Source organism: Macaca nemestrina, chromosome 5, assembly GCF_043159975.1.
Source record: "Macaca nemestrina isolate mMacNem1 chromosome 5, mMacNem.hap1, whole genome shotgun sequence".
NCBI lineage: Eukaryota > Metazoa > Chordata > Mammalia > Primates > Cercopithecidae > Macaca > Macaca nemestrina.
The window spans coordinates 11,069,261-11,091,440 of record NC_092129.1 but is presented as its reverse complement, the minus strand read 5'-3'; the positions used below and the strand labels follow the sequence as shown (position 1 = coordinate 11,091,440).

At 42.2% G+C, this 22,180-nt stretch overlaps 1 protein-coding gene across 1 annotated transcript in view; it reads right to left on the bottom strand.

Annotated features, from left to right (window-relative positions):
* The window catches only part of LOC105492004 (lipoprotein(a)), a 302,231-nt gene that overhangs the window by 56,938 nt on the left and 223,113 nt on the right, over nt 1–22,180 (bottom strand). The window contains exons 45-54 of the mRNA XM_071095947.1: nt 21,459–21,640; nt 20,093–20,252; nt 17,041–17,222; nt 15,746–15,905; nt 11,631–11,812; nt 10,188–10,347; nt 6,085–6,266; nt 4,695–4,854; nt 1,631–1,788; nt 240–399 (exon numbers count right to left, since the gene is read on the bottom strand). Coding sequence (XP_070952048.1) covers nt 240–399; nt 1,631–1,788; nt 4,695–4,854; nt 6,085–6,266; nt 10,188–10,347; nt 11,631–11,812; nt 15,746–15,905; nt 17,041–17,222; nt 20,093–20,252; nt 21,459–21,640 — 1,686 coding nt within the window. The remainder of the gene's footprint in view (nt 1–239; nt 400–1,630; nt 1,789–4,694; nt 4,855–6,084; nt 6,267–10,187; nt 10,348–11,630; nt 11,813–15,745; nt 15,906–17,040; nt 17,223–20,092; nt 20,253–21,458; nt 21,641–22,180) is intronic.

Sequence of the window (22,180 nt, the reverse complement as noted above, 5' to 3'; positions counted from 1 at the left end):
TCATGAGACCTCACCACCTCCAAGTATCCTCCTGCTTCTGTCAACTATGAGAAAAAACAGCTGGCCTGACATTTCTCTCCTCTCAGACCCTGTGCCCAAAGTAAGAAGCCTGAGACATTCTGTCCAACATTCTGGGTCTGAGAGAAATGTGGTCATAAGATGTTAGCTGGCAGTATGTCTCTTCCAGGAGAAATTTAAGTGGGCAGCTGTTTCTCTTGGGAGAAAACTCAAAGACGTACCCATTTGGGTAGTATTCTATGGTCCTCTGATGCCAGTGTGGTGTCATAGAGGACCAAGACTGACATGTCCTTCCTGTGACAGTGGTGGAGAATGAACCTCGATAACTCTGTCCATCACCATGGTAGCAGTCCTGGACCCCGGGGCTTTGCTCCATTGGTGCTGAAATTCAAAGAGGAGAAATCAAGTTGAATAATTTCCAGGACACAGAAGCATGAGAAAAAAATCTATGACAGAAACAGGACAGTCATCTCTGAAAATGACGACCATGCTCTGTTCTATATTAGGAGGTGGACGGACGTGCCAATAACAAAACTCAAAGATCCATAGCATTCTGGAACTTCAATGAGTTTTTAGAAAGATTTTCTTTAAAACCTGGGAACCAAAGGACAGATCAGAGTGCCTATCAGTCAAAATTGTACTCACGTGCATGTTCTTTGGCAAAGATCTGTTTGGGGTATTCCTGAGAACAAGGCAGGAGACCAGAGTGCCATGCATCCAGCTGTGCAGGCTGTAGGTGGTGATCATCAGTGGGGGTAGACATGAAACTGTCACACATTTCCCCAGACCACTGATCCTCCAAAGCCAAAGCCTTCAGCTGCTGGAAGATGGGGCAGGAAGCAGTCCTGCATCTAGGACTTGCAGGCAAAGACACATTGTCTCTCAGAGAGGGGTACTGGCCAAAATTTTATTCCCTTGGAGGGAAGGCAGGAAATCTTGGGCCCAGGATCCTGCATTGCAACGAAGTAGACATCCACTACTCTTCTTCACAAAAAGCAACACAGATACGTGTTCCATGAGAAGGAGGGGCAAGAACACTAAGAGATCCCTTCCATCAAAGCCTAGATGTGCAGCACTTGCCTAAGATGAAGGTAGACAGGGAGATGGAGCATTTGCTGGCTATGTGCTGCTACCTAGACCCAGGAGGATATGGAACTAAGTATATTCATATTAGGTTTCTCAAGGTTGACAGACTCAAAAACCATATTCCTCTGAAACTGCAAAGCTGAAGTTTGCAATAAATACTGCCTACTTGAAGAAATACCAGAAAAGGCTCACGATGAGCTTCGTAAATCATCACAAATTTGGCAGGATGTTAGCATATCCATTTTCACTAGGACACTGAAATGATCTGTTGAATAACCAGGGTAGTGGTAAGTTCAGTGCCCTAGAAGGTCTGCACACTTCCTAAAGACACCACCCTGTCACGGGGTGCCAAAAATCACAGCTCTGGTTCCCCCAGAGAAGGCACTGAGGCTTCCTTCCCATTGGCTGACCCTGAGTCCACATTCGAATTCTCGTGCAGCATGGAAGGCTTCTGTATTACTAAGATTTTGCAACTCTTTTCATCCCAATGTCCAAGGGTATGGTTGTCTGACCAGAGACTTCCTACCTTGTTCAGAAACAGCCATGGACGTTGCGAGGACACTTGATTCTGTCACTGGACATTGTGTCAGGTTGCAGTACTCCCACCTGACACTGGGATCCATGGTATAACACCAAGGGCGAATCTCAGCATCTGGATTCCTGCAGTAGTTCCTGGTCAGGCCACTGCAAATTATAAAACAATACAGGTCACCAGAGATGGGGGAAGATACAAGGGCACCAGGCACCCTTTACATTTTGTTGTAACAAAGTGTTAAAAAGCAACTCTGAAATATTCTTCCTAAAGGTCCCATAACAATCACAAATGGTCCTCAACTTCTAAACAACTGTGAACATTTCAAAGACAGATCATTATTCTTATTGTAACACATCCAAAGTCATCTATACTCCATTAGAAAACCGAGAGACGTACTCAAAGACGTACCCATTGATCAATGTGCATCAATGTGTACAAGAAAGGATCAGAATACCCTCCTTCCACCTTCTGCAAAACACATTCCTTTGGATTAACTGAGAGATTTTGAAGTGTGCCTTGTAGATTGTTGTATGCACATACAAATATTTCTCTGTCTGGCTATGTGAATGTCTTTCTGTAGGAGTACACAATCTATTCAGTGTCTGGTTTGCTGATTTGCTGTTTACCTAAGGAATTCATCCACATGATCTACATTCATGAATTTATTCTCATATAGTTTTTCTCAATATCTTCTTGTCAGCTTTCAGACCTGGAGTATGGTATAGCAATGGCTCCTCTCCCGTTACTCCTGATGGTGATGGTTGTGCTCCCTCTTTGGTCTGTTGTCTGTTTAGCCAGACTGTGGTCAATCATAGGTTCTTTTCAAAGAACCAACTTTCTGTTTCATGGATTTACTCCCTTGTTGGTCTATTTTCTTGTTCACTGAATGTCATTGGTTTGGATTATTTCTTTCCATCCTCTTTCCTTGGGTCTTATTTGCTTTTCCTTGCCTAGATATTTAAGTTGTGGTCTTAGATCAACTGTCAATATGTTTGTTCACAGGAACCCCCTTTTTTTTTCTTCTTAGCTTTGAAATCAGACAATTTAACTATGATGTACCCCAGTAAATCAGATTTTTGCTCTTTAAAAATCTATACCTGAGTCATTGAGCTTCATGACTCTGTGAGTTTCTTGTTTTCTGTATGTTTGGAAATTTGTCAGCCATCACGGATTCAAGTATAATTTCTGTCACAACATCTTTTTCCTCTCCTTTTGTGACTAGTCTAACAAATATATTAAATGTGTGGATGTTTTTGTAGATGTCCTTCAGGCTCCTTTGGTTAATTGGTTCAGTCATTGTGTGTATGTGTATTTGTGTCTGTCTTGTGGTTTGTCTAGCTTTACTTGAATAATTTTATCGTTCACTTTTCCTACCATAATGTCTAAAGTGATGATAAGGCCATCCAGTGAATTCCTAATTACAGTATACCTTTTCTCAGTTTTTAAACTTCCATTTGGCTCTTCAATTCTTTTTTTTCTGATATTATGCATTTGTTTCTCTCATGGTCAGCTTTTGCTGACATTTTCCTGAAATACAGTTCTCAGAGGTATATTTTAAATATTCTTGCCAATGCCATATTTCCTAATATTTCTGGGTCTATTTGTGTTGAGTGATTTTTCTCCCAGTTATGGATCACAGTGAAAACTTCTTTTGTGTCTAGTAAATTTTTAAATGGATGTTGCACACTGGGGATGTCATATAACTGAGCAACTTGTATTCATTCCTAATACAATAGGGTTGTTGTATTACCTCTAAGGAGGGTTGAGTTTACTTTCTTCTGGAAAGCGGTTAATTTACTTAGAAATAATTTGGATCCTTTTAGACTGGCTTGGAAGAAGAGTTGCTGGAGTGTTTCTGGAGTCACCTTGTTTCTAGGAATCTGAAGATCTTACTCCCAAAATATGGCTTTATTTGACTTCTACTGAATGCCCAAGATGTTCATTGAGGTGTCTCTCCTCTGAGTGGTCAGAACTCAAACATCTTCCAGTGCTATGTGAGCTCTGGCATCTCCATTGAGCTCACTGTTCCCTTGCAGTTTTTCTTTCCCTATTAGCTTTTCTTTATTGTTCTGTCTTTGTGAAAACTCTCCCTGTGCATACACAGCTTTGTATTTAGTCAAAGCCTTGAGAAGACTTCTGTGCGTATTCTTGGAACTCCTTTCCTCCACAAATCCCTTCTCATTCTTAGCCAGCCTAGAATGTGTCAGATGCCTGAGGCATCACAAACTCCAGTCTCTCTCCTCAATTAAGCAAGACTGCTGTGGTTAGCTGGGCTCCATCTACTTGCCCTTCAAGGGTCTCCAGGAAGGATACCAGGGACATGGTATGGTTGATCTCCTTTGATTCCCTTTCTCAATTCTCTCAGGCCTATCATGTCTGTTGTCCAACCTATGAAAACACTTTTACCATGTATTTGTTAATCCTTCATGGCAGAAATGTTGACATGCTCAGAACTGGGTTTCTGTCCATCTTCCTGCATGTGTAACTCTTCAGAATCTTTATACTTCCTGACTCTCAGCTGCCTTCCTACATTTGCTCCTCATGTGCTGGCAACACATAGCTCTTCAGATACCTTGTTCTCAGAACCCAGTGTGTTTGTACAGGTTAGAAGAGAAAGTGATAGGAAGATCTGGATGTTGACATAGATATCCTTTACTTGTTGCCCAAGATGAACATGGCTAACATAACCTTCACTTTAGGGCTTGGAGATTAGAATGACAGAAATCCCTGGTTAAACTATAGAATTGATCTTTAGTGGGCATTGTGGAATGGTGCTATTTCTAAGCACATGACCATATGTTCTCCTGAGCTTTCTATTCATGAGACTTCACCACCTTCAAATATCTTCCTGCCTCAGTCAACTATGAGAAAAGAGAGCTAGCCTGACCTTTCTCTCCTTTCAGACACTGTGCCTGAAGAAAGCAGCCTGAGACATTCTACCCAATATTCCAGATCTGAGATAAATTTGTCTTAAGGAGTTAGTTGGAAGCATGGCCCTTCCAAGAGAAATGTAAGGGGACTGCTGTCTCTCTTTGAAGAAAACTCAAGGACGTACCCATTTGGATAATATTCTGTTGTCCTCTGATGCCAGTGTGGTGTCATAGAGGACCAAGACTGACATGTCCTTCCTGTGACAGTGGTGGAGAATGAGCCTCGATAACTCTGTCCATCACCATGGTAGCAGTCCTGGACCTCGGGACTTTGCTCCGTTGGTGCTGAAATTCAAAGAGGAGAAATCAAGCTGAGTAATTTCTAGAACACAGAAGCAAGAGAAGAAATCTGTGACTGACACAGGACCATTGTCTCTGAGAAAGACTACCATGCTCTGTTCTGTACTAGCAGGTAGATGGACATACCAATAAAACCCAAAGATTCATAGCATTGTAGAACTTTAATGAGCTCTTAGAAAGATTTCCTTTAAAACATGGGCACCAAAGGAAAGATCAGAGTGCCTATCAGTCAAAACTGCACTCATATGCCTACTCTTTAGCATAGACATCTTCTGGGTGTTCCAAGAATAAGGCAGGAGACCAGACTGCTATGCATCAGGCTGTGCAGGCTGTAGGTAGTGATTGACTGTCAGTGGGGGCAAATATGAAATCGTCACACATTTCCCTAGACTGCTAATGCTCCAGAGCCAAAGCCTTCAGCTTCTTGAAGATGGGGCAGGAAGCGGTCCTGCATCTAGGACTTGTAGGCGAAGACACATTGTCTCTCAGAGAGGGGTACTGGCCAAAATTTTATTCACTTGGAGGGAGGGGGTATCTTTGGCCCAGGATTCTGCATTGCAACAAAGTAGACATCCGCTACTCTTCTTCTCAAAGACCAACACAGATATATGTTCCATGAGAAAGAGGGGCAAGAACACTGAGCGATCCCTCCCATCAAAGCCTAGTTGTGTAGGACCTGCCTAAGATGGAGGTAGGCCAGAACGATGGAGCATTTGTTGGCTATGTACTTCTACCTGGACCTAGAAGTATATGGAACTAAGAAAAGTCTTATTAGGTTCCTCAAGGATGACAGACTCATAAACCACATTCCTCTGAAACTGCAAAGCCAAAGATGCAATGAACACTGCCTACTTGAAGAAATATCAGGAAAGGTTTATCATGAGCTTGGTAAATCTTCACAAATTTGGCAAAATGTTAGAATATCCTTTTGGCTAGGACACTAAAATGATCTGATGAATAACCAGGGGAGTGGTAAGTCTGGTGCCCTAGAGGGCCTGCACCCTTCCTAAAGACACCACCCTCTCACAGGATATTAAACATCACAGCTCTGGTTCTCCCAGAGAAGGCGCTGAGTGTTCCTTCCCAGTGGCTGACCCTGAGTCCACATTCTACTTGGAATTGTGTGAGCATAGAAGGCTTCTATATCACTAAGATTTTGCAATTCTTTTCATCCCAACGTCCTAGGGTGTGGTTGTCTGGCCACAGACTTCCTACCTTCTTCAGAAGAAGCCTGTGTGCTTGGATCTGGGACCACTGTGAGAGTTTCAAGGACACTTGATTCTGTCACCAGACATTGTGTCAGGTTGCAGTACTCCCACCTGACACTGGGATCCATGGTATAACACCAAGGGCGAATCTCAGCATCTGGATTCCTGCAGTAGTTCCTGGTCAGGCCACTGCAAATTACAAAACAATACAGGTCATCAGAGATGGGAGAAGATACAGAGGCATCCAGTACTCTCTAAGTTTTCTTATAACAAAGTGTAAAAAAGCAACTTTGAAATATTTTCACTAAAGGTCCCATAATATGCACAAACGGTCCTCAACTTCTAAACAACTGTGAACATCTCAAATTACCATTCATATTGTAACACATCCAAAGTCATCTATGCTCCATAAGAAAACTGAGAGTAAACATCAATGTGTACAAGAGAAGATCAGAATACCCTCCTTCCACCTTCTATGAAATACGTTCCTCCAGATTAACTGAGATTGATTTTGAAGTGTGTCTTGTAGATTGTTTTATGCACGTACAAATATTTCTCTGTCAGCCTCTCTGTATGTCTCTATAGTACTACACAATCTATTCAGCATCTGGTTTGCTGATTTGTTGTCTTCCTCAGGAATTGGTCCACATGATTAACGTTCCTGAATTTATTCACCTACAGTTGTTCTCAAAATCTTCTTTTCAGCTTTCAGACCTGGAAGATGCTATACCAGTGGCGCCTCTCCCCTGTTACTCCAGATGGTAATGGTTGTGCTCCCTCATTGGTCTGTCATTTGTTTAGCCAGACTGTGGTCAATCATATGGATCTTTTCAAAGTATCAACTTTCTGTTTCATGGGTTTACTCCCTTGTTGGTCTCTTTTCTTGTTCACTGAATGTCATTGGTTTGGACTACTTCTCTCCATCAGCTTTCCTTGGCTCTTATTTGCTTTTTTCTTTCTCTTTTTTTTTTTTTTTTTGGTCTAGATATTTAAGCTGTGGTCTTAGATCAACACCTGTCAAAGTCTTTGTTCATAGGGGATTCCAGAGAGCTTTTCTTTTTCAAAACACAAGATGAATATTGTATGAGAAACCAACACTGAGAATTTTTTAACACACAAAGTCAACAACCGCCCATTTTCTTAGCCATCAGAGACATGATGCCATTACATACTAAGTAACCACTAGAAAACTCCACTCTTCTTTTGTTGGAAAATGAAAGTAAAAAGGGTCAATAGCATCTTACTTTTGACATAGCAAAGTCTTTTAACATCATGGACTGTTTCCGAAGGTACTCAAAGGTCCTCAGGTTTCTCTAGACTACACTTGGAGAATTGCAGTTTGAAATCTTGATTTTTACATGTTTCTGTTTTTCCCTAAGAGCATCTAAAGTTATGTAAAAGCCTAAAGACATTCACTGCATCTCCTAAGTTTGGATAGACTGTGTTATATTCTTACTCAGTTCAAAACTTTTCTAAATTCCTTAGTGATTTCTTCTTTGTCCCAAAGAGTATTTTGAAATGCACCGTATGACTCCCAAATATTTGAGAAGACAGCAAACTTTTCATTATTCTTATCTCACCCTATTCTGTTGTGTACAGGGACACACTCTCTATGACTTTAATTCTTTCAAATCTATGGAGACTTGCTGGAAGGTCACGTGTAGAGTATACCTCAGTGAATGCTCCATGCACACTTTAACATGTATTCTGTAGTTTGGTATAGTGTTAAATAGGCCGAAGTTTTTATTGAGAACAAAGATATTATGTCTAATTTTTTGTATATTTGTTCTAGCCTGTTGTGTTTGGGAAAGATTTATAACCATAGTGAGAGAATCAAGGAAATCTCTAACTCGGAGTGTGGACTTATCTATTTCTCTCTTTAGTTGTGTCAGTTTTTCAATCATATATCACAAAAGCTCTTATTAGGGTAAAACACATTGAGCATTGCTATGTATTCCTCAATGAACACTTTTTACTTCTCTATGTTTCAATGCTGGTGTGGCTCTAAGATTCACACCTCTGTGTGTGTGTGTGTGTGTGTGTGTGTGCACATGCGCCAGTGTGTGTGTGTATGTGTGCAGCTATTTCTGTAGATTCTATTGAATTATTTTTCAGTTAATTCTTTCTCTGGAAACAACTCACCTGATGGGAAGACCACCCAGTGAATTTTTCATTTAAGATATACCTTTTAATAGTTCTTTAATTTGATTTCTCATTTATCCTTTTACTTTCCCTTGATATGGTATCTGTTATGTTTCATATTTATGTTTTCTTAAATCCAGAAATGTAGTTATCACACCAATATGTCAAAGTATCATGCCATTTAAATCATTTCTATCATTCCTGGGTCTGCTTTTATTGACTGATTATTTTCCTGGTTATGGTTCACACTAAATGCTTTTTTTATGTGTAGTAAAGTTATAAATTTAGGACTCACACTGTGGATATTGCATAGCTCAGCAACCTAACTTTGTTGTTCACCTGTAAAAAGGGATGAGTTTTCTTCTAGAGGGCAGTTAATTGACTAGGACACCATTTTTTAATGCTTGGAGATTTGCTTTTCAGCTTTGCTAGGGTTTTTCTGGAGCCACCATTATTCTAAGAATATACAAATTCTACTCATAAATTCTGACTTTTCTGAGGTCTCTACTGAATGCCCAAGGTTTTCAATGAGGTCTCTTCTCTCTGGCTGGTCAAAACTCCAATATTCCAGAATGCTATGTGAGCTCTGTCACCTTTATTAAGCTCACTGTTCCCTTGTAGTTGTTGTTCCTCAATAGATGTTTTTTGCCATATTTTCTTGTGGAAAATCTCCTATGAAGTTTTGCTTTATGTTTAGTCTAACACTTGAGGAGACTTCTATGCCTGGAGCTCCTTTCCTCCACAAATCCATTCTTACTCTTAGCACAGCTAGAAAATCCTAACTACCTGAGTAATCCCAAAGTCCAATCACTCTCCTCCATTCAGCAACATGGCTACAGTTAGCTTGGGCTCCATCTCCTTGCTTTTTGGTGCAGGAAGGGTCTCCTTGAAGAAAGCCAAGACATTGATGGGTTGATCTCATTTTCTCCCTCTTGCAATACTCTTGGTCCTCTAGCATCTACTGTTCAACATGTGGAAACTGTTTTGCCATGTCTTTGGTAGTCACTTATGGCCGAAAGACCGGCCATAGAGTGGACAGATCATAGCTTCTGTCCATCTACCTGCCCCTTTTACTTTTCAGCATCGCCCCTTTGCTGACTCTCATCTGCTTTCCTGCCTTTGTTCTTCTCCTCTGGGCAGCCCTATCCCTTCAGATCACTGGTGCTCAGAACCAAGCATGTTTGTACCCATTGAAAAAGATGTGGATAGAAAAAGATTTGCCACTCCATAGTTGTGCACATATCAATTCTCTGTGACCCAAGATGCAAAAGGCCAGCACAACATTCACTTCAGGGACTAGATCTTAGAATGATAGAATTCCAAGGTGAAAGGTTGCATTAACCCTCAGCCAGTGTTGTAGAAGGGTACTCTAACTCTGTAGTCATTTGTCATCCTGACTGTTTTATTAGTAAGATCTCCTCACCTCCATATATCCTCCTGCTTCCATAAAACTAGGAGGAAGGAGAGCCAGCTTAAATAATGTCTTATCGGCCGGGTGTGGTGGCTCACGCCTGTAATCCCAGCACTTTGGGAGGCCAAGGCGGGTGGATCACGAGATCAGGAGATTGAGATCATCCTGGCTAGAACAGTGAAACCCTGTCTCTACTAAAACTACAAAAAATTAGCCGGGTGTGGTGGCAGGCACCTGTAGTACCAGCTGCTAGAGAGGCTGAAGCAGGAGAACTGTGTGAACCCGGGAGGCGGAGCTTACAGTGAACCGAGATCATGCCACTGCACTCCAGCCTGGGCAACAGAGCGAGACTCTGTCTCAAAAATAAATAAATAAATAAATAAATAAATAAATAAATAAATAAATAAATGAGTCTTCTCTAAGAACTTTTGCTCACAAGCAATGTTCTTCTACATCTGAGCCAAGTTGAGTACTGAACGGTCACCTCAAAGCATGACTCTTCTAACAGAAACTTCCATTGGCCCTTCCTTCGCTTATGGTAAAGAACAAAGACCTACGCATTTGGATAGTTTTTTGGGGTCCGACTATGCTGGTGTGGTGTCATAGATGACCAAGCTTGGCAAGTTCTTCCTGTAACAGTGGTGGAGTATGTGCCTCGATAACTCTGTCCATAATGGTAGTAGCACTCCTGTACCCCGAGGGTTTCCTCAGTCGGTTCTGAAATTAAAACAGAAGACATCAAGCTTAGTATTTCCTAGAAGGTAAAAATACACGAAGCCATTTATGACATAAACCAGAAAGGAGTCTCTGAGATTTACAGCCATTCTCTATTCTTTATTAATAGGCAAATTGACGTGAGAAAACACACAAACAAACAAACAAACAAACATGAAAGCAAGAGATGCCTACCATTCTGGAACTGTAGTAAGTTCTTAGAAATATTTCATGTAAAACTTAGTAGAAAACAAATATTAGATTGCTTCTCATTGGAAACTCCACTAGCATGCAAGATCATTTCTAGGGATCTCTACAGAGTGTTCATGAGGATATGGAACAGCAGAGAAGAAAGGGTGATGCAATTGGCAAATCTGAAAAGCAAATCTGCAAGCATTAAAATGGTTTTTTGGGGAGGAGGCAAGGACACATACAAGAACCTTGCATGTCTCCCTGGATCATTGCTCAAAAAAGAAAAGCATTAAACTCCTGGTGATGGGACAGACAACAGTCCTGCAGCTAAAACTGGAGGCAACAACACTTCACTTCTCAGGAATGAGTGAAGGCCAAAAGCTTATCACCTTGGATAAGATAGGGAATCCTCTAATGCCCAGCATAATGCATTGTAATAAAGCAAAAGTCTACTACTCTTTTTCTTCAGACTCCCTGCAGGTACAAGTTCCATCAGAAAGAAGCAAAAGAACACTAAAAAATCACTCCCTTCAAAGCTAAGAACTGTACAACCTGCCTCGGACTGAAAAGGACCTGAAAGATAGAGCATTGGGAGCTCACGTACTGCTCCATAGACCCAGGGACATATGGAATTAATGCAGCCCTGTTAGGTTTCTCAAGGATAACATGATCAAGAGCCACGTTTCTCAGAATCTGAGAATGCTGACGATTGCACTGAACACTGTCTACTTGAAGAAATGCCTGGGAAAGTTTACTGGCTTGGAAAGACACACACATCTGACAGCATATTACAATAAGAATTTTGTCTAGGACACTGAGATAGTCCCTTTTACAATGAGGGGAGTAGTGAAGTCGAGCACCCAGAATGGTTTGCGCCCATCCTAAAGACACAATTCACACAGTTCACACAGGTTGCACCAAAAATCACACCTCTGGCTCCCTTAGAGAGTGCACTAAGGCTTCCTCCCACATGGCAGACCCAGAACCAACACACGAGAACCAGTGTAGCACTGAAGGCTTGTGCATCAGTGGGGGTTTCCATGGCTTTTCATCCCAGCATCCAAGCACATAAATGTCTGGCCACAGCTTCTTACCTTGTTCAAGAAAAGCCTCTAGGCTTGGAACCGGAATAATATTTGGAGGCATGACAGCAGTCCCTTCTGCATCTGAGCATCGTGTCAGGTTGCAGTACTCCCACCTGACACTGGGATCCGTTGTATAACACCAAGGGGCTGCCACAGGATCTGGATTTCGGCAGTAGTTCTTGACCAAGCCACTGGAAATTCCAAAAGAATACACATCACAAAAAAAATGGGTCAATACACAGGAACACTATATATTTTGCTACAACAAGGTCATAACTGGTGCCTTTGAAATATTCCCAATAGAGATAACATACAATTGCCTCAAGGACAAATGGCTCTCAATCTCTAATCCTCTCTGCACATTTCTCAAACTTAATAGATTATCACTTTTTTTAAAGAAAAAAAAAATCTAATGTAGCACACACTTCCTAGAAACACTGAGATAATACATACATGTGACCAAAAAGGGATCACAGTATCCTCCTTCTGCCTTCTGCCCAATCCATCTCTCTGGAATAACTGGTATGGATTTTGACATGTGTATTGTGGAATTGGTTATGCACATACAAAAGTATCTCTATCTGTCTATCTCTCTGTATCTCTCTATGTAGGACTTCATATGGTGATATGTGAGTTGGAACTAACATATAGTTCTCCAGAGAAAAAATGGCATCCAGGATGATATCCTTCCCAGGCCAGTGGTCTCACTATATGTACTCGAAATGTAGCCAAAAGGCCCTACCTTTAGCATGTCAAACCATTGCAAAAAAAGTATTACTGTCTGTCGATACTGTATCAGGTGGGTCAAGTCGGTTTGTTTCTGCAAGACTTCTCAAAGCTTCCCTGGAAACCTAGCTTTCAGGAAGGATGCAGTATCTCTAGGATGGCTTCCTGGTCAGGACTTCCTCTTCTGCTCTCAGTCCATCCTCTGCTGGCCACAGCAATTCCGGGACTGAGGGAATAGGGCATGAGTTGAAAGAACAGTGGGACTCATGGCATAAAGGGAGACAGCTGAGTAGGCTATGAGGTCTGAAGAGGTCGGGCAGCTGTGGAGGACTTGGGGTCGGGGAAATCTCAGAGCATTCACTCCCCCTTATGCCTCCTAGGAACATTGCTCCAACCTCTCAGAATCCTCTCATTCGTGACCTGTGGTTGCCTGGGAAAATGGGAAATGTGTTATGGGTCATGAGGATCCAACACTGTCTCTCTAGAGACTCCATATGTGACCTAGTCTTAATCCCAGACCCTCCATTCCAGGAAGCTGGTTCAATGAGCAACAGGATGGGCTCAGAGTTTGAGCACTTGAAAGACTTCTTTTTCTTCCTTGGCTTCCCTCTTTTGGATACATGGAAAATTCTTATTATACAATATCCTTCAGAATTCAACATTTTGTGGTTGCTTTAGGATTTACAATATCCCTTTGGGCCCACAAATTCAACCTTTCATTAATATTACATACCATCATGGATAAAGTAAGAAACTTACAATGGTACACTTCCAATTATTCCCTAAATGATTTATGCTGTATGTTCAAATTTTTACCTCTACATTTGCTAAAGTTAAATATATTGCTATCATCTTGCTTCAAGGAGTCAACTCTCATTTAAAAAGATACAGAAGTTTGATCAAGAAAATATTTTGCATTTACATCTATATTTGCCATTTGCTGGGTTCTTCATTACATGGGCTACAGAAAGCTCCCTTCTTGTACTATTCTTCTTCTAGCTAATTTTCTTCGGGTAACATCTCCTGTTACACGAGCCTGCTGATTCCAAATTATTAGTTTTTGGTTTATTTATTTGGGGCAGCGCACAATATGCATTCATCCAACACAGATGATCTTCAAGGCATTTTATTGCTGGATATAGCATTCTTGGTTGATCTCTTCTTTTTCTAGTTTATCACTTTAATGACATTCCCTGTTATCTGGGTTCCAGTGTTTCTGATGAGAACACGTTAGCAATTTGTATCACTGTTTTTCTATCAAGACACCGCTCCTTTTCCTCTGGTTTCTCATGAGATGTTTCTTGTTATTACATCTTTGCCTTCTACCGTTGAACTGTGATGTACAAAAGTGCATTATAGTTTTTTTAACTCCCTATCTGATTCATTCAGCTTCTTGAATCTGTGATTTTTAAATATTCTTCATATTTGAAAAGTTTTTAGCTATCCTTGCTTCCAGTATTTGTTTCTGTTGCAATCTCTCCTTCCTCTCCTTCTGTGACGTCCTACCCACATGCAGGAAATCTTTTTATATTTTCCCACACATCTGTTAGGATCAGTTGATTTCATTTTCAGTATTTGTGGAGGTACATGTGTGTATGTGTGTGTGTGCATGTTTCTAAGCCTGTGCATGTGTGGGTATGTGTGTATGTGTGTGTGTGTGTCGTGTGTGTATGTGTAGCTGGTTCTGTAGGTGGTATAAAATTGTTTTTCAGTTAGTTTTTAATTCTGAAATATCTCATTCGATTGGGAATTCATCCAGTAATTTTTTCATTTAAGGCAAACCTTCTTATACTAGTTCTTTAATTTGATTTGGCTCTTCTATACTGTTACTGTCTCTTGATATGATATCTGCTTCATTCCATATTCATGCTTTCTTTGATCCTAAAACTCAGTTATTGTATTGATATGTCAACTTTTTTGCCATTCTAATCATTTCTGTCATTTCTAGGTCTATTTCTATTGGCTGATTTTTCTCCTGGTCATGGTTCACACTAAAAGCTTCTCTATGTGTAGTCAAGTTTTAAATTTAGGACTCACACTGTGAACACCACATAGCTGAGCTACTTGACTTTGTTGAGTTTACCTGTTAACAGGATTGAGTTTTCCTCTCCCAGCAGTTAATTGACTTGGAAACCATTTTAATGCTTGGAGACTTGCTTTTCAGCTTTGCTAGCATTTGTCTAGAGCTGCCTTTGTTCTAGGAATTTACTAATTCTACTTCTAAAGTATGACTTTTCTGGAGTCTCTACTGTATTCTCAAGAGGTTCAGTGAGGTCTCTCCTCCAGCTGGTCAGAACTCTAATATTCCAGAATGCTATGAGAGCTCTGTCCTCTTCATTGAGCTCACTGTTCAATTGCAGTAGCTATTCCTCAGGATATATTCTTTTCTCAACTTTCTTGTGGAACCTTTTTCTGTGTACATGCAGCATCATGTTTAGCCAAAGATTTGAGGAGACTACTATGTGTGCTCCTGGAGCTCCTTTCATCCACAAATCCATTCTTACTATCAGTAGGCCTATAAAATCCTAGCTACGACAGTAGGCCCAAATTCCAATCTCTCTCCTACATTCAGCAAGATGGCTACAGTCCATCTGGGCTCCATCATCTTGCTCTTCAGTGCAACAAGAGACTCCAGAAAGAAAGCCATTGCATTTATGGAGTTGATTTCATTGTTCCCCCTCTCACTATTCTTTTGGTGCACTACCGTCTGTTTTCCAACATGTAGAAACCATTTGTCCATGTCTTTGCTAGTCACTTATGGCCAAAAGACTGGCCATGGGTTGGTCAGACCTGGGCTTCTTTCAATCTATACACCACTTTTATTTTCCAGCATCTCTCTCTTTGCTGACTCTCATCTACCTTCCTGCCATTTCTATTCTCTTTCTAACAACCAGTATCACTTCAGATCACTGGTGGTCAGAACCGACTCTGTTTCTACATATTGGGGAAGACATAGATATAGAAAGAGATAGATTCATCTCTCCATAGATATACATATATACTTTCCTTGTAAGTCAAAACAGAAAACCCCAACAGAACTTTCACTCCAGTAATTGCAGGTGTGTTTAACAGAATTCCATGATAAAAGGCTGCATAGAACCTTAGTGGGTGTTGTGGAAGGTTACTCTAAGATTTCGTGGATGGCATCTTGACTATTTCTAAATGTAATATCTTCGTCTCCAGAAAACTTTCTGCTCTTCTAAACTAGGAAGAATGAGACCAGATTAACAGTTGTCTTCTCCTAGACCCTGGGCTCAAAGACAATATTCCAGAGATATTTTCCTAAGCACTATTCATCTGAGAAAATTTCAGTCCAGAACACGAAGCTTGAAGTATGACACTTCTAATAGAAATTTCCATTGGTCCTTCATAACTTACGGTAAAGAACAAAGACATACGCATTTGGGTAGTTTTCTGGGGTCCGACTATGAGAGTGTGGTGTCATAGATGACCAAGCTTGGCAGGTTCTTCCTGTCACAGTGGTGAAGTATGTGCCTCGATAACTCTGTCCATTACTGTGGTAGCACTCCTGCACCCCAAGCCTTTGCTCAGTTGGTGCTGAAAGGAAAACAGAAGAAAGCAAGCTGAGTATCTCTGAGAACAGAGAAACATGTGAAGCCACTGATGACACAACCAGGAAGGAGTCTATGAGAATTACGACCGTACTCTTTTCCTTATACGTAGGCCGAGGGATGTGAGAAAACCAACCAACAAAACAACACCAAAGCAACAGACTCCTACCATTCTAGAACCGTAGTAAGTTCTTGGAAATATTTCACCTGAAACCTTAGAGAAACAGAACAGATCAGACTGCTTCTCATTGGAAAGTGCGCTCACAAGCAAGCACCTTTCTGGGAAACTCTATTGAATGTTCATGAGGAAGATGGGGCAAGATCGACCAAAAGGCACTGCATTTGGCAATGTGGGCTGCAGTGGGTAATGGGCTGTCAGGGACAGAGGCGGGGACAGACAAGGAAATCTTGCATGTTTCCCGAGACCATTGATAATGAAAGCCAAGGCCCTTGGCTTCCGGGCCATGGGGCAGAAAACGGTCCTCTATATCTGACTGAAGGCAAAGACACTTTGTTTCTCAGGGATGTGTGCAGGCCAAAAGCTTATTCCTCGGGAGGAGAGAGGGAATCCTCTCGTGCCCCGCATCCTGAATTGCAATAAACGAGAAATCTACTGCTCTTTCTCTCCAGACCCCTCCCAGGTACAGGTGCCATCAGAAAGAAGTTTAAGAATACGGAGAAATCATTCCCTTCAAAGCCTAGGGCTGCAAAGCCTTAGAGCACTGGGAGTTCATGTACTGCTCCATTGACGCAGCACGATATGGAATAAAGGCAGACCTGCTGGGTTTCTCGAGGGTGACAGACTCCAGAGTCATATTTCTTGGAATCCGCAATGCTGAAGATTGCACCGAATGCTGCCTACTTGAAGAAATCCCTGGAAAACTTTCTGGGCACACCCTGGAGGTTTTGTGCCCACCCTAAAGACACAGCCCACCAACTCTGTACCAGAAATCACTCAGCTGTCTCCCCAAGAGAGTGCACGGAGGCTTCCTCCTACATGGCAGAACTCAGTCAACACTCGAGCATCCGTGGACCATTGAAAGCTGCCGCACCACTGGGAATTTCCATGGCTTTTCATCCCAGCTTCTAAGCGTGTAGATGTCTGGCCACAGGCTCCTTACCTTGTTCGGAAGGAGCCTCTAGGCTTGGAACCGGGGTGACATTCAGAGGTGCGACGGTAGTCCCTTCTGCGTCTGAGCATTGTGTCAGGTTGCAGTACTCCCACCTGACATTGGGATCCATCGTATAACAATAAGGGGCTGCCACAGGATCTGGATTCCTGCAGTAGTTCCTGATCAAGCCACTGGAAATTCCAAAACGATACATGTCACAAGAGGTGGGACACTATGCACGGGCACCCCACACCCTCTCCTTTGTGCGGCAACAAGGTCATTCCTGGTGCCTTTCTAATATACCCATTAAAAGTACCATATGATTGCCACAAGCACAAATGGCTCTCAATCACTAATCCTCTCTGCACATTTCTCATACTTAAGAGATTATTAAGAGTTTTTTTTTTAATCTAAAGTAGCAAACACTTCTTAGAAACACGGAGATAATGCATACGCGTGGCCCCAAAATGATCCGACTATTCTCCTTCTACCTTCTGCCCAATCCATCTCTCTGGAATAACTGGTATGGATTTTGACGTCTGTATTGTGCCATTGTTTATTCACATACAAAAGTATCTGTATCTCTCTAGTTCTCTGTATCTCTCTCGGTAGGGCTTCATATTCTAATGTGGAAATTGCAACTAACACATAGTTCTTCCGAGAAAACATGGCATCCAGATGGACAGCCTTTCCAGGTCAACCTTCACACACTATGTACCGAAAACGTACTGAAAAGGCTCTACGTTTGACATGGAAATGCATTCTGCAAATACTATTACTGTCTGTCATTCCCATATCAAGTGGGTCAAGTAGAGTAGGTTTATTTCTGCACAACTTCTCAAAGCTGCCCTGGAAAATTTGCTCCCAGGCAGGATGCAGTATCTCTAGAATAGGTTCCTGGGCAGGACCTTCTCTCTTGCTCTCAATCTATCCTCTGCTGGCCGCAGCCACTCCAGGACTGAGGGAAACTGGATGAGTTGAAAGAACAGTGGGACCCATGGCATCAAGGAAGACGGCAGGGTAGACTAAGAGATCTGAAGAGGTCGGACAGCTATGGAGGAGCAGAAAACAATGAAGAAGGGGGCAAAGCAGGGGAAGAGTTTGGGCTGCGGGGATCTTGAAGCATTCGCTCTTCCTTATGCCTCCCAAGAACGTTGCTCCAACCTCTCAGTATCCTCACATTCATTACCTGTGGCTGCATGAGAAAATGGGAATGTATTATGGGCGATGGGGATCCAACACTCTCTCTCTCGAGACTCTACACGAGACTCTACAGTTGTGACCTAGTCTAAACCTCAGACCCTCTATTCCAGGAAGCTGGTTCAATCAGCAACTGGATGTATAAGAGCCCGAGTTCTTGAAAGACTTCTTTTTCTTCTTTGGCTTCCCTCTTTGGAATGCATGGAATATTCTTATTATACCATAAACCTCAGAGTTCAAAACTGTGTGATTGCTCTAGGATTTGCAATATCCCTTTGATTTCACACAGAAACCTTTTATTAATATTACATACCATCGTGCATGAGGTAAGAAACTTACAATGGTACACTTCCAATTATTACCTGCAGGATTTATGCTTCATGTTCAAATTGTTACCTCTACATATGCTAAAGTTAACCATATTGCTATCATTCTGCTTCAAGTAGTCCACCCTCATTTTAAAAGATATAGAAATTTGATCAAGAAAATATTTTGCATTTACATCTATCTGCATTTGCCAATTACTGGATTCCACATTACATGGGCTGTAGAAAGTTCCCTTCTTCTTCTCCTCTTCTTCTATCTAATTCCTTCAGGTCACCTCTCTTGTTACAGAAGCCTGCTGTTTCCAAAGTCTGGCGGTTTTTGGTTTCTTTGTTTGGGGCAGTGCACAATATGCATTTATCCAACACAGATCAGATTCACGGCATTTTATTGCAAGATTCAGCATTCTCAGTTGATCTCTTCTGGTTCCAGATTATCATTTCAATAATATTCCCTGGTATGTGGCTTCCAGTGTTTCTGAGGTGAACCCATTAGCAATTTGTAACACTCTACTTCTAGGAAGACACAGCTGTTTTTCCTCCACTTTCTCCTGAGATGTTTCTTCGTATTATACCTTTGCCTTGTTACCTTCAAACTGTGGGTACAAAAGTACAGCACACAGGTTTTTTGGGGTTTTTTTTCCAATTTCCCTAATTGTTCCATAGAGTTTCATGAAACTGTGATATTTTCAATGTTCCTCATAACTGAAAAGTTATCAACCATTCTTGATTCTGGTACTTGCTTCTATTCCAAACTCCCTTGCTCTTTTCTGTGACTTCCTTCCCACATGCAGGAAATCTTTTCATATTTTCCTACATGTCTGTGAAGCTTTGTTGATTTTATATTTCACTATTTCTTCAGGGGTGTGCTTGTGTGTGTGAGAGAACTTGTGAGTTTTTGCGTGCATGCGTGTAGAGGTGTGTTTTGAATTTGGGTGTGTATGTCTAACTAGTTCTGCAGGTTCTGTAGATTTCTTTCTTGGTTAATTTTTTCTTCGGAAATGTCTAACTTAAGCAGGAGGCTATACAGAAACTTTCTCATTTAAGACATACTTTTTTTATACTAGTCCTTTAACTTGATTTCGCTATTCTATACTGTTAATTTCTCTTGATATGATATCTGGTTTGTTGCATATTCTTTTTTTAAACATTTGAAATCCGTTATCATACCAATATGTCAAATTTTCATGCAATTCTAATCATTTCTGTCATTTCTGAGCTAGCTTGTACTTCCCTTAGTGGGTGTTGCGGAAGGGTAATCTAAGTGTTTGGTCGTTTGCCATTCTGACTTTCTTCATCATGTGATGTCCTCGCCTCCAGATGTCCCTTCTGCTCCATAAAACTAGGAGGAAGGAGAGGCAGCCTAACAGTTCTCTTCTCTCAGACCCGTAGCTCCAAGGCAATCATCCTGAGACATTTTGCTACGCCATCTGCGTCTGACACAAGTTGAGTTCGGAGAACTCAGCTTGAAGCACGTCTCTTCTAACAGAAACTTCAGTTGACCCTTTCTTCTCTTACGGTAAAGAACAAAGACATACCCATTTGGGTAGTTTTCCGGGGTCCGACTATGAGAGTGCGGTGTCATAGATGACCAAGCTTGGCAGGTTCTTCCTGTCACAGTGGTGAAGTATGTGCCTCGATAACTCTGTCCATTACCGTGGTAGCACTCCTGCACCCCAGGCCTTTGCTCAGTCGGTGCTGAAAGGAAAACAGAAGAAATCAAGCTGAGGATCTCTGAGAACAGAGATACATGTGAAACCACTGATGACACAACCAGGAAGGAGTCTATGAGAATTAGGACCGTACTCTTTTCCTTATCCGTAGACCGAGGGATGTGAGAAAACCAACCAACAAACCAACACCAAAGCAACAGATTCCTACCATTCTAGAACCGTAGTCAGTTCTTGGAAATATTTCACCTGAAACCTTAGAGAAACAGAACAGATCAGACTGCTCTCCTCATTGGAAAGTGTGCTCACGAGCAACCACCTTTCTGGGAAACTCTACTGAATGGGGCAGGATCGAGCAAAGGGCACTGCATTTGGCAATGCGGGCTGCAGGTGGTAATCGGCTGTCGGGGACAGAGGCCGGGACAGGTATGTTTCCCTAGACCGTTGTTCATGAAAGCCAAGGCCTTTGGCTTCCGGGCCATGGGGCAGAAAACGGTCCTCTATATCTGACTGAAGGCAACGACACTTTGCTTCTCAGGGATGTGTGCAGGCCAAAAGCTTATTCCTTTGGAGGAGAGAGGGAATCCTCTCGTGCCCCGCATCCTGAATTGCAATAAAGGAGAAGTCTACTACTCTTTCTCTCCAGACCCCTCCCAGGTACAAGTGCCATCACAAAGAGGTTTAAGAACACTGAGAAATCACTCCCTTCAAAGCCTAGGGCTGCAGAGCCTTAGAGCATTGGGAGCTCATGTACTGCTCCACAGACCCAGGGCGATATGGAATTAAGGAAGCCCTGTTAGGTTTCTCGAGGGCGACAGGCTCCAGAGTCATATTTCTCGGAATCGGCAATGCGGAAGATTGCACCCAATGCTGTCTACTTGAAGAAATCCCTGGAAATGCTTCCTGGCTTGGAAAGAGTCACACACTTCAGAGCATGTCACAATAAAAACGTTGGCTAAGACACTGAGATAGTACGTTTTACAACGAGGTGACTTGTGCAGGCAATCACCCTGGAGGGTTTGGGCCCATCCTAAAGACACAGCCCACCCACGTTGTACCAGAAATCACTCCGCTGACTCCCCCAGAGAGTGCACGCAGGCTTCCTCCTACATGGCAGAACTCAGTCAACACTCGAGCATCCGTGGACCATTGAAAGCTGCCGCACCACTGGGAATTTCCATGGCTTTTCATCCCAGCGTCTAAGCGTGTAGGTGTCTGGCCACAGGCTCCTTACCTTGTTCGGAAGGAGCCTCTAGACTTGGAACCGGAGTGACATTCGGAGGTGCGACGGCAGTCCCTTCTGCGTCTGAGCATTGTGTCAGGTTGCAGTACTCCCACCTGACATTGGGATCCATCGTATAACAATAAGGGGCTGCCACAGGATCTGGATTCCTGCAGTAGTTCCTGATCAAGCCACTGGAAATTCCAAAACGATACATGTCACAAGAGGTGGGACACTATGCACGGGGACGCCACACCCTCTCCTTTGTGCGGCAACATGGTCGTTCCTGTGCCTTTCTAATATACCCATTAAAAGTACCATATGATTGCCACAAGCACGAATGGCTCTCAATCACTGATCCTCTCTGCACATTTCTCATAATTAAGAGATTATTACTATTTTTGTAAATCTAAAGGAGCAAACGCTTCCTAGAGACACTGAGGTAATGCATACACGTGGCCAAAACATGATCAGACTATTCTCCTTCTACCTTCTGCTCAATCCATCTCTCTGGAATAACTGGTATGCATTTTGACGCCTGTATTGTGCCATTGTTGATTCACACACAAAGTATCTGTATCTGTCTAGTCTGCGTATCTCTCTCGGTAGGGCTTCATATTCTAAAGTGGGAGTTGCAACTAACTTGTAGTTCTTCCGAGAAAACATGGCATCCAGAAGGACAGCCTTTCCAGGTCAACCTTCCCATACTATGTACTCAAAACGGAGTGAAAAGG